Below are 17964 nucleotides of genomic sequence, written 5' to 3'. Positions count from 1 at the left end.
ACCTGTCATCCTTGGTATATGGGGCCAGCACCCTACCCACTGAGCACAGGCACCGCGGCCTGAAGGCATCTTTTAAAGGCACTGGAAGATTTTGGCAGGCAGTTGGGGATGAAAAACACTGTCCTGGAGGGGAGTTCATCAGACCGGGGCATGCCCCTAGAGGGTCATTAGGAGCTCCCAGGGTGCAATGATGGCCCAAAGTTCATGGGAGATGTAAAAGTTCAACTAGCAGATGCTTATTAGCTCCCTCTTTCCCCCTGTGGTCACTGCCTGCCAGCCAGGCTATCCTCCCCTGTCACCGTACCTGCTTTCCAGTTGAAAGACCAACCCTCTTTCCCCAAAATGCAGAGTCCAGGCTTGTGAGGAGGGGGAGGAATCTCCTGGCTTCAAATAAAGGGCAGCTTCATGTGCTAGAGTCAATGCTAATTGCCTGTGAATGCAGGGTAACCCACCCTTTATCCAAGTCTGGTGGCCCCAATCCTAGATTTTCACTAAACTTGAAGGTGCAAGAACTGAGAGCTCTTCATGGTGAGATTTTGGCACATACCTTAGAAGGAGCTCAAGGGTTGAGTCGTGCTGCTGGAACAAAAACTTCTTTCTTGCCTAGCTGCTTCTTTGCGAAGGAAAATCCTCAACATTTTTTTTTAAGTATTTTTTTTTTTTTTTTTTGATACAGAGTCCTATTTATTAACCCTTGGTAGAGTACCGTGGTGGTCACAGCTCACAGCAACCTCCAAATCCTTGGGCTTAGGCAATTCTCTTGCCTCAGCCTCCTGAGTAGCTGGGACTACAGGCGCCTGCCACAACACCCACCTTTTTTTTGTTGCAGATTGGCCGGGGCTGGGTTTGAACCCACCACCCTCGGTATACGGGGCTGGCACCTTAACCCAGTGAGCCACAGGCACCGCCCGAAAATCCTCATCATTTGAATCTTTAAAACCAATGTAGAATTGACACTGAACCCTGACTCTCTCCCACAGTAATTAACATTCATCTGAGGGAACATGAAATTAGAGAGGGGTAGCCCTGTCTAGCTCCTTTGGAAATTAATTTCCAACGTATCATTTTACTCCTAATGTTTAATAATTATTCATGAAAATGTATAAAAAAAAGAAAATGTATATTAATATGAGGGTTTAAAATTAATTGTACATTAAGTATTTCAAAATTAACTCAATCCAGAGAAAACATTTTAGCATTTAGAACCTTATGGTCACTAGAAACTTAAATGTAAATTTCTTTCCTTTTTTTTGAGACAGAGTCTCACTGTGTCACCCTTGGTAGAGTGCCGTGGGGTCACAGCTCACAGCAACCTCAAACTCTTGGGCTTAAGCGATTCTCTTGCCTCAGCCTCCCAAGTAGCTGGAACTACAGGTGCCTGCCACAACGCCCAGTTGTGCAGTTGTCATTGTTGTTTAGCTGGCCTGGGCTGGGCTCAAACCCGCCAGCCTTGGTGCATGTGGCTGTCACCATAACCACTGTGCTACAGGCGCTGAGCCAAATGTAAATTTCTGTACATACTTTGGTTACAGATATAGATATATATATAGATATAAGATATATATAGATCTATATCTGTAACCAAATATATATATATATATACACACACATATATATATCTGAGGACTGTAAATACAAAAGTCCAAAAAGGAATGATGTGAAACTTCCGACTATAAAAGAAGAGCTGGTCTTTTTATTTTTATTTTTAAACTGGACATTGGTATGCACCAAATTACTAGAATATGTGGATTGCAACAAATGTGGTCCAAGGAAGGATGCCCCAGCAGTTTGAAAATGTCACTATTCCTAACGCACCAGAAATTATAACCTTTACAAATTATTTAACCTTATGAAGAGAAGGTTTAGTTGTCAACTTGAAAATGCACTATAGAGTATGCAACTTTTCAATGTCTTTAAAGTGGTGGGACAGCAGGACCATTTGGGGGACTCTGCTGGAGCCTCAGAGGAGTGCCCAGGGCCTTGGCAGTCACTGTCAGGTGCTACAGTCAGTCATTGCTACAGCTGATTGTTGCTTAGGCCCTGCCCTGGGTTGTGGAGCTCCTGGGGTCCAGGCTATGGAGATCTCTTCCACATTGAAGTCTTATCCTTAAGCCCAAATGGGGTCTGCCTGGGGCTCTGCCACCTGCTGCCTGGGCAAATACAGCTACCTTGAGCCACCTCCTCACTCCTGATGACAAGCAGCCCTGGTGGTGGGCCCAGAGCTGGGCCTGTAACTGTCAATGCCTTCTTCATGCAGAGACTGCCTCCACTGGTTTCTCTGTCCCTAGGCTCAGTGGCTTTCATCCATCCTATATACCACACACACACTCCCTAAGATTTAAATCCTGTGCCCTGGATATGTGCTCCCTTGCCTTGTGTTCACTCCCATTTGCACACCCAGACTTAGCTGCTGGCCCAGATTCTCATGCTCTGCCTACACTGAGACACTTGCAAATGTACATTGGGATGCTCACCCAGGAATGTCAGCAGAAGCTGTGCTCTCTCCCCTTGCCACTCACTAGACACCATGCTAGGTGTTCCTGCATTAAGGAGGCAGTGACAGTTACCAGGAACAACAATATCTTTTTTTTTTTTTTTTTTGAGACAGAGCCTCAAGCTGTTGCCCTGGGTAGAGTGCCGTAGCATCACAGCTCACAGCAACTCCTGGGCTCAAGCAATTCTCCTGCCTCCGCCTCCCAAGTAGCTGGGACTACAGGCGCCCACCACAATGCCCAGCTATTTTTTGGTGGCAGCTGTCATTGTTGTTTGGCGGGCCAGGGCTGGATTCGAACCCGCCAGCTCAGGTGTATGTGCTGGTGCCTTAGCCGCTTGAGCCACAGGCGCCGTGCCAGAAGAACAATAACTTTAAAGTGGACAAACCCAACAGACACCACCTTAACCAAGTGATCAAGGCCAACATCACCAGTAACAGGACATATTGGCATTATGACCAAGGTGCACTGAGAAGGACACATCATTCCTATGGCCAAAAATGTATAACCTCTTTCTTTTTTTTTTTTTTTCAATATTTAAAAATCAATTTATTTCTTAACTTTTCAAAGATTGTTTGAAGATATGACTCAACTGTAAAACAGAAAGGGAGAAAAAGAGAAAGAGGGAGACCATCTTAGAGTTGCTTTAAATAAGCTTTTGATAATTTTTCTGATGTCACCTTTCTCTTCTGGAACTTCACCAAATAACTGAATTTAAAATAATTCTAATGAACTGATTAATGTGGGACAGAAAATATGTACGGAACACAGTATGAACTTTACCATAAACAATTATGCATGTCAAAGGATGCTTTAACTTTAAAATGGTACAAAAAAGGGCGAGGAAAAACCTGAATTACAGAAAAGAAAGTCAAATTTATTTAATGAAAAACTAGAATAAAAATTAGCAAATAAACACACACACACACAAAAAGCAGCACTATGTAATGACTCACAAAGGGGAAAAGCAGTGGCCCAAGACCACGCAAGATGGCTTGTCAGTTCAAGAGAAGAAAACGCGCACACGCTACACATACATGTTTGCTCACACACACACATTCGATCACTCACACACATACATGCTCACACACACGTGCTCAAGCACACTCACACACACGCGCTCAAACACACACACACACACACACACACACAAAACAACCCCTTTCTAAGCATAAGCAAACATCAGACAAAGTCAAACTAAAGGACATTTTACAAAATAACTGACTAGTACTCTTCAAAAGGGGCACGGTAATAAAAGAACAAAACAAAAGAGGGAGAAGTTGTTGTCGATTAAAAGAGAGTGAAGAGGGCGGCGCCTGTGGCTCAGTCAGTAAGGCGCTGGCCCCATATACTGAGGGTGGCGGGTTCAAACCCGGCCCCGGCTGAATTGCAACCAAAAAAATAGCCGGGCGTTGTGGCGGGCGCCTGTAGTCCCAGCTACTCGGGAGACTGAGGCAAGATAATCACTTAAGCCCAGGAGTTGGAGGTTGCTGTGAGCAGTGTGATACCACGGCACTCTACCCAGGGCCATAAGTGAGACTCTGGCTCTACAAAAAAAAAAAAAAAAAAGAGGGTGAAGAGACATGGCAACTAAATGCAACGTAAACATTGGAAAAGATCCTGGAAAGAAAGAATAGAACACTGGTGGAGAAGCTGGTGAAAGGTGAGTGAGGTCTTCAGTTTAGCAGCAATGTTAATTTCCTAGGTCTGCTCTTTGTATTGTGGCTAGATAAGAGTCATCATTAGGGAAGCTGGGAGAAAGGTATGTGGGAACTCTCTGTACTATTATTGTAACTTTGCTGTGGGTCTAAAATTAGATTAAAGTAAAAAGACAAAAAAAGAAATGGCCCCAGGTGGCTAGACTTGCGGAAATGGATCTTTGCACACACTGGATGGGCCAACGGCACACTGGCACACTATCGAGTCAGCGATTCTGCTTCAGGGAATTTATGCCAGATTCACACACGTGTAAAAGGCCTTGCTAAGCCCATCAACCCTGCAGCATAGTTTACAAGAATAAAGAACAAGGAAAGCCTTACAAGATTATCCACAATTTCAAAAATTCTGGTATTTCTGTCAGCTAAAATAAAGAATAAGGAAGTTTTTTTTGAGACAGAGTCTCACTTGGTCACCCTTGGTAGAGTGCCATGGCATCTTAGATCACAGGAACCTCAAACTCTTGGGTTCAAGCAACTCTCTTGCCTCAGCCTCCCAGGAATCTGGGACTACAGGTGCCTGCCACAGCATCAGGCTATTTTTTTAGACACGGGGTCTCGCTCTTGATTAGGTTGATCTCCAACTCGTGAGCTCAGGCAATCCACCCACCTGAGCCTCCAAGTGCTGGGATTACAGGCGTGAGCCACGGCGACCAGCAGGAAGATTTTTTTTTTTTTAATAAGCCGCTAGATAATTCTCTCTAGGGTGACACTATCAAGTGAAATAAGTAAGGACTAGAAAGCACATATTGTTTGCTACCATTCCTGGAAAAAATAGGGAGGCAATAGCTATCCTGTTAGGTGGAAATGCATAGTTGGTTTCACTGTTTTTGTTTTATTTTGAGACAGAGTCTCGCTATGTCGCCCTCGGTAGAGTGCTGTAGCATCACAGCTCACAGCAACTTCAAAGTCTTAGATTTAAGTGATTCTCTTGCCTCAGCTTCCCAAGTAGCTGGGACTACAGGTGCCCACCACAACATCCCGCTATTTTGTAGTTGTTATTGTTGTAGTTGTCATTGTTATATAGCAGGGCAGGGCTGGGTTCAAACCCGCCAGCCCTGATGTATTTGATTACTGACCTACGGGTGGCCAAGCCCACTTTCACTCTTAGATCTCCCAAGAAAAATGAAAATGTCTATATAAAGGCCTATAGACAAACTTTCACAGTAGCTTTACTTGTAATAACCCCAAATCTGCAAACAACCCAAATGTCCATCATTAGGAAGTGACTACTGACATATGCAACAACAAATATCTCAAAAACACCATGTGAACAAAAGCTAGACGTAAAAGTCAGACTGTGTGAGTCAATTTATGTGAAATTTAACAACAGGCAGAATTAATCAATAGTGAGAAAAGCCAGGTAAGGTAGGGGCTGGACAGAGTAGGGGAGGAGGGAACTTTCTGGAGTGATGATAATGTTTTTTTTTTTTTTTTTATTGTTGGGGATTCATTGAGGGTACAATAAGCCAGGTTACACTGATTGCAATTGTTAGGTAAAGTCCCTTTTGCAATCATGTCTTGCCCCCATAGAGTGTGACACACACCAAGGCCCCACCCCCCTCCCTCCGTCCCTCTTTCTCCTTTTCCTCCCCCCCGTGATGATAATGTTTTATACCTTGGACACTTGTTCACGAGTACATGCATTTAATAATCCTCATTGAGGGCGGTGCCTGTGGCTCAAAGGAGTAGGGTGCTGGCCCCATATCCTGGAGGTGGCAGGCTCAAATCCTTGTTGAACTGTACACTTTATTTATTTATTTATTTTTGCAGGTTTTTTTTGGCCGGGGCTGGGTTTGAACCCACCACCTCTGGCATATAGGGCCGGTGCCCTACCCCTTTGAGCCACAGGTGCCGCCCTGAACTGTATACTTTAGAACTGTACATTGTGGGTGGTGCCTGTGGCTCAGTGAGTAGGGTGCTGGCCCCATATACCAAGGGTGGTGGGTTCAAACCCAGCCCCAGCCAAACTGCAACAAAAAATACCCAGGCGTTGTGGCGGCGCCTGTCCCAGCTACTCGGAAGGCTGAGGCAAGAGAATCGCCTAAGTCCAAGTTGCTGTGAGCTGTGATGCCATATCACTCTACCAAGGGCGACAAAGTGAGACTCTGACTCTTAAAAAAAAAAAAAAAGAACTGTACATTGTATCATTTAGATATTGATCTCAGTAAAGAGTATTAAAAAAAAAAAATCAGGGCGGTGCCTGCGGCTCAGTGAGTAGGGCGCCAGCCCCATATACTGAGGGTGGCGGGTTCAAACCCAGACCCAGCCAAACTGCAACCAAAAACTAGCTGGGTGTTGTGGCGGGCATCTGTAGTCCCAGCTACTCGGGAGGCTGAGGCAAGAGAATCGCGCAAGCCCAAGAGCTAGAGGTTGCTGTGAGTCCTGTGATATCATGGCCCTCTACTGAGGGTGGTAAAGTGAGACTCTGTCTCTACAAAAAAAAAAAAAAAAATCAAATAGGCTTGGCACCTGTGGCTCAAGTGGCTAAGGCACCAGCCACGTACATAGGAGCTGGCGTTTTCGAATCCAGCCCGGTCCCGCCAAACAATGACAGCTACAACCAAAAAATAGCCAGGCATTGTGGTGGGTGCCTGTAGTCCCAGCTGCTGAGGAGGCGGAGGCAGGAGAATCTCTTGAGCCCAGGAGTTGGAGATTGCTGTGAGCTATGATGCCACAGCACTCTATCCAGGGCAACAGTTTGAGGCTCTTGTCTTAAAAAAAAAAAAAAAATCAAATTGTAGTATTTAAACATAAGAAAAAGAGTTTGAGAGCCAGTGGGATTTGATTTCTTATCCTCTGTTGCCTCAGGGAACTTGCTTCTCTCTCTGAGGTATTTACTCACTCATAAAACCAGGACAGTCATAAACTCCCTAATGAGGTGGTTAAGATCATCTGTTGAGGGGCGGCGCCTGTGACTCAGTGAGCAGGGCGCTGGCCCCATATACCGAGGGGAGCGGGTTCTGACCCAGCCCCGGGCAAACTGCAACAAAAAATAGCCGGGCGTTGTGGCGGGCGCCTGTAGTCCCAGCTGCTCGGGAGGCTGAGGCAGGAGAATCACCTAAGCCCAAGAGTTGGAGGTTGCTGTGAGCTGTGTGATGCCACGGCACTCTACCCAGGGCAATAAAGTGAAACTCTGTCTCTACAAAAAAAAAAAAAAAAGATCATCTGTTGAGGGCTCACACCCATAATCATAGCACTTTGGGAGGCTGAGGTGAGAGGATCACCTGAGGCTGGGAGGATGAGACTAGCCTGAAAAACATGGAGAGACACTGCTCTAACAAAAAAAAAAAAAATTCTGTTTAGGGCCGCGCCTGTGGCTCAGTCGGTAAGGCGCCAGCCCCATATACTGAGGGTGGCGGCTTCAAACCCGGCCCCGGCTGATCTGCAACCAAAAAATAGCTGGGCGTTGTGGCGGGCGCCTGTAGTCCCAGCTACTCGGGAGGCTGAGGCAAGAGAATCGCTTAAGCCCAGGAGTTGGAGGTTGCTGTGAGCTGTGTGAGGCCATGGAGGTTGCTGTGAAGCTGTGTGATGCCATGGCACTCTACCGAGGGCCATAAAGTGAGACTCCGTCTCTACAAAAAAAAAATTCTGTTTAATAAATGAAAAGATCATGTGTTGAGATAGTAGAAAGCACATTAAATGAAAGGCTGGTATTATCAGTTAATAAAATGCTATTCAAGATAAACAAAGCTTAAAGTCAGTCCCTGCCCTGTTTGCCAGTCCCTGGAGGTGTTAGTTTTTTGTTTTGGAGGGTTTTTTTTGAGACACCGTCTCACTATGTTGCCCGTGGTAGAGTGCGGTGGCATCACAGCTCACAGCAACCTCAAACTCTTGGGCTTGAGCGATTCTCTTGCCTCAGCCTCCCAAGTAGCTGAGACTACAGGTGCCCGCTACAATGCCCGGCTATTTTTTGTTGCAGTTGTCACTGTTGTTTTAGCAAGCCCGGGCCGGGTTTGAACCTGCCAGCCTTGGTGTATGTGGCTGGCGCCCTACCCACTGAGCTACAGGTGCCGCCCCTTTGTGTTTTTTTTTTTTTTGGTTACCCTGAGTAGAGTGCCCGCTGTCTTAGCTCACAGCAACCTCAAACTCTTGGGTTCAAGCCATCCTCTTGCCTCAGCCTCCCAAGTAGCTGGGAGTACAGGCACCCACCACCATGCCTGGCTATTTTTTAAATGGGGTCTCAAACTTGTGAGCTCAGGCAATACACCTGCCTCGGCCTCCCAAGTGCTGGGATTACAATCGTGAGCCACTGCACCTGGCCACACACACAAACCTCCTCCTTTTGGAAGTATAAAGACACAGTGCTTAGAGCTCCAGCAGTCTTTTGGAGGTTTTTTTTTTTTTTTTTTTTTTTTAAGAGACAGAATCTTATTTTGTCGCCCTTGGTAGAGTGCCATGGTGTCACAGCTCATAGCAACCTCCAGCTCTTGGGCTTAAGCGATTCTCTTGCCACAACGCCTGGCTAGTTTTTTGTTGCAGTTTGGCCTGGGTTCGAACCCACCACCCAGGGTATATGGGGCCGGCGCCCTACTCACTGAGCCACAGGTGCCGCCGAACCTTTTGGAGGTCTTGAGGAGAACTACCTAAACACAAAGATAGCAAAGACCCAAAAAGTCCTTAGGTTCTTAATTACACCACTGACACATCACACCAACTGCAAAGCTTCCTTCCTCAGGGCTTACTGCAAAGCTGACAATAAACACCGTTTCGATTTAAGGTTTAAGATTTTACTGGCTGTGTTTTCAATTAATTTCAGATGAGCACAAACTGATCCAGAAATATACCAGGGCAACTATAAACGGCCTATGGAGCTCTTTCAGCAGGCAAGTGCCACCGCCAGGGAGCTGGACCCAGTCACTAAAAGGCTGGCACGGGCGGCGCCGGCCCCATATGCCGAGGATGGCGGGTTCAAACCCAGCCCCGGCCAAACTGCAACAACAACAAAAAAATAGCCGGGCATTGTGGCGGGCGCCTATAGTCCCAGCTACTCGGGAGGCTGAGGCAGGAGAATCACCTAAGCCCAGGAGTTGGAGGTTGCTGTGAGCTGTGTGATGCCATGGCACTCTACCGAGGGCAATAAAGTGAAACTCTGTCTCTACAAATAAATAAATAAATAAATAAATAAAAAATAAAAGGCTGGCACAGGCGCCCTCTCCTGTCCATGCAGCATACTGCTTGCCGGCTGGGCAAGCAGGTTCCCTGGGATATTCTCAGGTTGCAAATCAACCAGTTCTCTTAATAGGGGTTTCTTCCAAAGACTCCACAGAAATCAGAGACCGAAGATTTAACAGTGAGCAAATTTGCAACAATTACCTTTGCATAATGAAGGGTGGGACTATGAGCACCCAGGCAAGAACACATTTCTTCCATAGCTCTTCATATTTTAGGTATGGTTACCGCCAAGGGATTCTGGAAGAGTTAGTCCCACCAGTCAGCCAGCCAGTTAGAGCACCTTACATCCCTGGTGCAGAGATCGGGATGTGACCCAAGCTGGGCCCACGGAGATTCAGCCTGGGAATTTGGTGGGGAAGAATGTGAACACTAGACTCTCAACAGAGATTTACACCAACACTTTCCAAGTTTGTTTAAGAATGTCTGTATAAGGCGGCGCCTGTGGCTCAGTCAGTAAGGCACCGGCCCCATATACCGAGGGGGGCGGGTTCAAACCCAGCCCCAGCCAAACTGCAACCAAAAAATAGCCGGGCGTTGTGGCGGGCGCCTGTAGTCCCAGCTACTCGGGAGACTGAGGCAAGAGAATCGCTTAAGCCCAGGAGTTGGAGGTTGCTGTGAGCTGTGTGAGGCCATGGCACTCTACCGAGGGCTATAAAGTGAGACTCTGTCTCTACAAAAAAAAAAAAAAAGAATGTCTGTATAGGGCAGTGCCTGTGGCTCAGTGAGTAGGGCGCCAGCCCCATATACCGAGAACGGCGGGTTCAAACCCGGCCCCAGCCTTACTCCAACAAAAAGATAGTGGGGCGTTGTAGCGAACGACTGTAGTCCCAGCTATTTGGGAGGCTGAGGCAAGAGACTCGCCTGAGCTCCAGGAGTTGGAGGTTGCTGTGAGCTGTGTGACACCACGGCACACTACCAAGGGCGATAAAGTGAGACTCAGTCTCTACAAAAAAAAAGAATGTCTATACAAGAAAATATTTTTAGTGAAAGTGAAGATACCCGGGAGGCACGTGAATAAAGAAAATTAAAAATTTACTTCAAAAATAAAAAGATGTTAATTGGATCTCTCTAATTTTTGTTTTTATTTTAATTTTTATGTTTTTAAATGCATATGATACACCCATAGTATTATATGTTAGCATGATATATAACCACTATATCATTTTATATATGTATATACATAGACACACACTAAGGGAGAATGCTCAAAAATGTTTTCTTTTTGGCTTGGCACCCATCATAGCACAATGGTTATGGTGCCAGCTACATGCACCAAGGGTGGCAGTTTCAAACCCAGCCCAGGCCAGCTAAAACAACAATGACAACTGCAACAACAACAAAAATAGCTGGGTGTTGTGGCAGGCACCTGTAGTCCCAGCTACTTGGGAGGCTCAGGCAAGAGAAACGTTTGCTTAAAAATAAAATAAAATAAAAACATAAAAAAAGAACATAATAAAAAAGCTTGGAGGTCAGCAGCAGCAGCTTAGCTGTCATATAACAGAACTGATAAGGCACTGGTTATAAACAGACTCCAGTGAAGTGATTTTTTTTGAGACAGAGCCTCAAGCTGTCATCCTGGGTAGACTGCTGTGGCATCACAGGTCGCAACAACCTCCACCTCCTGGGCTCAAGTGATTCTCCTGCCTCTGCCTCCCAAGTAGCTGGGACTACAGGCGCCTGCCACAACACCTGGCTATTTTTTGGTTGCAGCCATCATTGTTTGGCAGGCCCAAGCTGGATTCGAACCCACCAACTCAGGTATATGTGGCTGGTGCCTTAGCCGCTTGAGCCACAGGTGCCGAGCCTAAAGTGATTTTTTTTTTTTTTTTGTAGAGACAGAGTCTTACCTTATCGCCCTCGGTAGAGTGCCGTGGCGTCACACAGCTCACAGAAACCTCCAAATCCTTGGGCTTAGGCAATTCTCTTGACTTAGCCTCCCAAGTAGCTGGGACTACAGGTGCCTGCCACAACGCTTGGCTATTTTTTTGTTGCAGTTTGGCCGGGGCTGGGTTTGAAACCGCCACCCTCAGCATATGGGTCAGGCGCCCTACCTGCTGAGCCACAGGCGCCACCCCTAAAGTGATTTTTTTAAACACTGGTGCACGTGAAAATGCACTCTGGATATATGTATTTTTTTTTTTTTTTTGAGACAGAGTCTCACTCAGTCGCCCTGGGGTTGAGCACCTTGGCGTCATAGCTCACAGCAACTTCAAACTCTTGGGCTCAAGACATTCTGTTGCTTCAGCCTCCCCAATAGCTGAGACTACAGGCACCCGCCAAAACACCTAGCTATCTTTTTATTTATTTATTTTATTTTTTGTGGTTTTTGGCCAAAAACACATCTGATAATTATTATAATCAACATTTGTCGGTCTTAACCTGCCATGTTTTGTTTCTGCTGACTCTCGTTCATGGTGCCAGCTTCTTTGTATAGTACAATTTTACTGGGAGCCCCTAAGTACTGGAACCCTCCAAGGCCTTGGCAGAGAGCACTCCCCCAGGGAGGTTTTATGCCTGTCCTTGCTAGCCACACAGGGGTACAACTAAACACCCCCAGGGGTTCATTCCCAGCCTCTTACTTCCAGAATCTTTCAAAAAGTCTAATTTGGGACCCAAACCCACATGAGGGACTGTCAGCAGCTGCAGATTCTCAGAGAAAGATTTATCAACCCTCCTTCACAGGGTGGGTTTTTTCTAGTTCTCTGGTATCTTGCCCGAGACCTGGCTTTATACAAGATGGACTTCTACCCAGTTTAGTTTCCCACAGCACAGTCCCCAGCCCCAGGCCAGGTGAATCTGTAAATGTCTCCTGAGTATGGGGCAGCTTTAATGCTCAGTTCTCTACTTCGCTTTTTGCTCCTGCTTTCTCCTTGCTCTGGGAGGGTTCTTCCTTGCAATCTATAACCATTCATTTCAAAGGATGCTTTAAATATTTTATGAAGCATTAGATGTTATGTAGTAGAAGGCACTCAATTCAGCCATGTTGCCCTGTTTGACTTTCTCGCTTTTCTTTTTTTTTTTTTTTTGAGACAGAGTCTCACTTTGTGGCCCTCAGTAGAGTGCCATAGCGTCATAACTCACAGCAACCTCAAACTCTTGGGCTCAAGCAATTCTCTTGCCTCAGCCTCCTGAGTACCTGGGACTACAGCCAGCCTCCACAACACCCAGCTATTTTTAGAGCTGGGGTCTCACTCTTGCTCAGGTTGGTCTGGAACCTGTAAGCTCAAACAATCCACTTGCCTCCGCCTCCCAGAGTGCTAGGATTACAGGCATGAGCCCTGCTCCCCACCTTTCTCACTTTTCTTGACTTAGGGATATAGCTCCCATCCCAGCTCCTGATCACACCAACAGAATCACTGCCACCATTGCTAGTGAGGAATGACTCAGTCCAAAACTAAGACCCTTCTGCCTGTGGTAAGCCTATGAAGACTGACTGAGGATGATGGACCCAGGCCGTGGAGAGGTTTGAAGTACTGGCTACGGCTGCAACAGGCAATCCAAAAGTGTACAATAAGGACAGCACCAGAAGACTTAGCATTAAGATGATGATAATAACTCGGCGCCTGTAACTCAGTGGTTACAGCGCCGGCCACATACACCAAGGCTAGCAGGTTCAAACCCAGCCCAGGCCTGCTAAAACAACAATGACAACTACAACAAAAAATAACCAGGGATTGTGGTGGGCGCCTATAGTCCCAGCTATTCGGGAGGCTGAGGCAAGAGAATTGCTTGAATTCTCTTTGATGTCCCAGTAGAGTGCTGAGGTGTCATAACTCACAACAACCTCAAACTCTTGGGCTCAAGCAATTCTCTTGCCTCAGTCTCCTGAGTAGCTGGGACTACAGGCACCGGCCACAACACCCAGTTTTGTTTTGTTTTGTTTTCCCAGTTTTTTTGGCCGGGGCTGGGTTTGAACCCAGCACCTCCAGTATATGGGGCCAGTGCCCCACTCCTTTGAGCCACAGGTGTCACCTAACACCCAGTTATTTTTAGGGATGGGGTCTTGCTCTTGCTCAGGCTGGTCTTAAACTTGTGAGCTCAGGTGATCTGCCCGCCTTGGCCTCCCAGAGTGCTGGGATTACAAGTCTAAGCCACCTCACCCAGCCTGCTTGACATTTTTTTTTTTTTGTAGAGACAGAGTCTCACTTTACCGCCCTCCGTAGAGTGCCATGACGTCACAGGACTCACAGCAACCTCCAGCTCTTGGACTTACGCAATTCTCCTGCCTCAGCCTCCCGAGCAGCTGGGACTACAGGCCCGGCTGTTTTTTTGTCTCAGTTTGGCCGGAGCTGGGTTTGAACCTGCCACCCTAGGTATATGGGGCCGGCGCCCTACTCACTGAGCCACAGGCACTGCCCGTGCTTGACATTTTTATATACAAACATTTACACTGCACTTAAGGGCCAGGCTCTGTATTTTTTTTTTTTTTTTTTTGCAGTTTTTGGCCGGGGCTGGGTTTGAACCTGCCACCTCTGGCATATGGGGCCTGCGCCCTACTCCTTTGAGCCCCAGGCGCCGCCCCAGGATCTGTTCTTTTATGGATATTGACTCACAGAGTCCATGTAATAACCCAATCTACAGATCACAGAACTGAGACCCAAAGAGGTTAAATAACTTGCCCACGTCACACAGAAAGCAGCAGAGCTAGGACAGATACCCAGGCAACCCAGTTCCAGAGGCTGGGCTTCTGATCACACTACTTACTGAACTTTGAATGTGCCAGACCCTGTGCTAGAAGTATCTGTGCCTCAGACCTGTGAGGTGAGTGTTAGGCAGTACAGAAAGGCAGAATGATCTGGACACACACCAAGTAAATGGCAAAATAGGTATCTGAGTGCAGGAAGCCTTTACCCAGAAGCAAAGTTTTTAGCCACTGGGCAGTAATGTCCACCTATGATAAGAAGAGAGTATGTATAATCCCAGCCAGTACTACATACTAACAACCGGGTACATGTCCCTGATACCCACTGTCCTGCTGTATCCTCATAAGAATCCTGGGAAATGAGTTTTACCTTTACCCTCATTTGGTTAGGTATGGAAATGGAGACTCAGGTCAAGCTGCTTGCCCAAAGTCACACAGCTAATAAGTGGTGGTGCCAAGATCCAAACCTAAGAGTGTCTACTCTGTGGCTGATTGTGCCATCAGTGACCCCTCTGTATTACCCCCTGTGCAGTCCCTTCCCACACTCACTCTAATCTGCTCCAAAGTGGCTACTTTGGGGGCGGCGCCTGTGGCTCAGCGGGTAGGGTGCCCGCCCCATATGCCGAGGGTGGCGGGTTCAAACCCAACCCTGGCCAAACTGCAACCAAAAAATAGCTGGGCGTTGTGGCGGGCGCCTGTAGTCCCAGCTACTTGGAAGGCTAAGGCAAAAGTGGTTGCTGTGAGCTGTGATGCCATGGCACTGTACCGAGGGTGATAAAGTGAGACTGTCTCAAAAAGTAAATAAATAAATAAATGGCTGGGCTTTGTGGCAGGTGCCTGTAGCCCCAGCTACTTGGGAGGCTGAGGCAAGAGAATCGCTTAAGCCCAAGAGTTTGAGGTTCCTATGAGCTGTAACACTACAGCACTCTACCCAGGGCAACAGCTTGAGTCTCTGTCTCAAAATAAGTAAATAAATAATACATAAATAAACTAACTAACTTACAATCATCTTCCAAATACTCCCTACTCTGCATCCCTGATTTTTTCAGAGCAATTACTGTTATCTAACACACTTTATATTTTAACTATTTATTTATCTGGCTTCCCCATGAGAACTGAGGGCAAAATGTTTTTGCTTTTTCCTCTCTTGAATCCATAATGTCTACACAAAAGCCATGGCTTACTGCCAAGCACTGACTTATCATTTTATATCCATTTAATCTTAACGAAATAAGTATTATTTACAGTCTAAATTCATATATAGTCTAAACACAAAATGGGAATGACAGTATCAATGTCACAATAATTTGTGAGGATTTAATGTCATAGGGATGGGAAGTACTGAACACATGGCCTGGCACAGAGTAAGAGCCCAATTCATGCTGTTATTATACACATATAATACCCATTGTACAGAAGAGGCAATTGAGGCTCAAAGGGGTTAAATTTTGACCTGCCCCAAATCATCAGCCTGGGAAGGGGTGGGGCCAAGATTCAAAGCCCTGTAAGTCAGACTCCAGAAGCTATTTTCTAAAGCACAATGCTAAGACATGTCACTTTGTTTGGAAGAACAGCAGTGGCAGGAAACAGACTATGTTTAGGAGTCCAGAGTCTAAGTCCTGCCTCTGGCACAAACCCCGTATGTGACCTGGGCAATTCACTTCTGCCCTCAAGCCTGCAGTTTTCCCTTCCATAAACTGGGAGGCACCTGTGACTTAGTGGGTAGGGAGCTGGCTCCATATACCAAGGGTGGCGGGTTGAAACCCGGCCCCAGCCAAACTGCAACAAAAAAATAGTTGGGTGTTGTGGTGGGCGCCTACTCAGGAGGCTGAGGCAAGAGAATTGCCTAAGCTCAGGAGCTGGAGGTTGCTGTGAGCTTTGTTGACGCCACGGCACTCTATTGAGGTCCATAAAGTGAGACTCTGTCTACACACACACACACACACACACACACACACACACACACACAAACACACAAACACACACACAAAAGCACATTGGTAACTGAAATCTACTATTTTTCCAGTCTAAGATCTGCAACCCTGGGCCCCATCAAACAGTAAAGGACCAAGAATTATAAACCCTGGAGAGCAAACTTTAAGCATGGAAAGTCACAGGAGGTAAGTAAAAAGATGTACATGTTCCTCCCTTTGCCTCTATACCTTCCTGGTACCCCACGTTGTCTGATGAGATTCTCCTCATACTTGAGGCCCCAGTTTATTTTTTTTTATTATTTTTATTTTATTTTTTGGAGACAGAGCCTCGAGCTGTAGCCCTGGGTAGAGTGCAGTGGCATCACAGCTCACAGCAACCTTCAACTCCTGGGCTCAGGCGATTTTCTTGCCTCCGCCTCCCAAGTAGCTGGGACCACAGGAGCCTGCCACAACGCCCGGCTATTTTTCGGTTGCAGCCCTCATTGTTTGGCGGGCTGGGGCTGGATTCGAACCTGCCAGCTCAGGTATATGTGGCTGGCGCCTTAGCCGTTTGAGCCGCAGACACCAAGCCAGAGGCCCCTCGGTTTAGATGTCTCCTCTACCACGAAATGCTCTTTGAACCCCAACCAGATCAAATCTCCAGAGTGGTCTCCCATCCTAACTCTGTCCACTGTGGGTTGTCACTGTTGGGGGAACGGTGTGTCCCCCTGGACTATGAATACTGTGAGGTATTGTGGTTAGCTGTTTCACCAGCACTGCCAGCACAAGCCTGGCACAGAGTGATGTTCACAAAATACTAGCTAAATGAAGTAATGGATGGATGGATGGTTCCCTGATCCAGCAAATTACACTAAATTCCTTTATTTTATGTTCCCACAAGCGTATAAAACATACATCACCTTTTAAAAGTAGCTGATATCAGGGCGGCGCCTGTGGCTCAAGGAGTAGGGCGCTGGTCCCATATGCTGGAGGTAGTGGGTTCAAACCCAGCCCCGGCCAAAAAAAAAAAAAAAAAAAAAAAAAGTAGCTGATATCTTGAGCATTCAGTATGCCCTTCAGATCTCAGCTCGGGCAGCTCCACTGCTGGGGGCCAACTGTGTCAGCTACCTCCTCTTAACTCCAGAGCTCCCATCGCCCTGACCACTCTGGGTTGATGTATCTCTCCTAGTGCCCAGCAAAAATCCTGAACACTTGATCTAGCGAATGAACGGTTTATGAGTACATTCATGAATATCCAGATAAATGTGCACTCCGGTCAAAATTCCCTTTTTGATAGATTCCCAGGCCACGCCCCCAGAAGCCAGTCTTCATCCCCAAGCAATGCCCCTGACTCAGGTCTATTACCCAGGGTAAAACTGAGGCAAACTTAAGCACATATACAAGCACCTGCCACTGCCCAGGGTAGGAGGGAAATTGAAGCATAGTGTAGTTTGGAAGCGAAGTTGCCACAAAACCGCCTGGAAAGGATCCTGCCTGGCCTCTCAGCCCTGCCCTCAGTTCTTCACTTTCCTGGAAAGACCGCCTAAATTTCTCCCGTCCGCTATACTATTGGCTTGCCGGAACGTCAGTCTCCAGGCGCTTTCTTCCTCTATTGGATGGTATTCCAAATCCACTCGTAGGCGCCCTGCCCTGCCCCTGAACCCACGCTCCGTCCCATTGGTCTATCCGCATGCCACTTTCCCAAGAACCTTCCCTTATTGGCTACAGGACTTCGCCGGTTCGGGCTGTGATTGGTCGTGTACAAAACGTCCATCCCCTGAGCAACCACTTGAGAGGGGTTGGAGAAAGGAAAGGTTGGGGTCAGACTCACGCTGAGCCGGCGGAAGGCAGATATAGGTCTTGAAGAACTCGCTTCGGCGGGCGGCCTCCTTAATGCGGTTGGCAAGCGGCTTGCTGACTTGCCTGATGCCCAAGTAGAACAGCTTCGCCATAGGGAAAGCGCCCACCACCATTTTGGCGGTCGCACGGGGCACGCGCAACCTTGCTAACTGGGCGGGGCGCCTCTG

General features: G+C 47.1%; 1 protein-coding gene across 2 annotated transcripts in view; it reads right to left on the bottom strand.

Moving 5' to 3' along the window:
* Positions 1-17964, bottom strand: part of OPA3 (outer mitochondrial membrane lipid metabolism regulator OPA3) — a 59998-nt gene extending 42034 nt beyond the window's left edge. For both annotated transcript variants that reach the window (XM_053607112.1, XM_053607113.1), the window contains exon 1: positions 17769-17964. In XM_053607112.1, the coding sequence (XP_053463087.1) occupies positions 17769-17910 (142 nt within the window). In that variant the 5' untranslated portion in view covers positions 17911-17964. The remainder of the gene's footprint in view (positions 1-17768) is intronic.

This window comes from Nycticebus coucang, chromosome 10 (genome assembly GCF_027406575.1).
Source record: "Nycticebus coucang isolate mNycCou1 chromosome 10, mNycCou1.pri, whole genome shotgun sequence".
Classification (NCBI taxonomy): Eukaryota; Metazoa; Chordata; class Mammalia; order Primates; family Lorisidae; genus Nycticebus; species Nycticebus coucang.
Note: the sequence above shows the minus strand (reverse complement) of the source record. Positions and strands in the feature narration are given on the sequence as shown.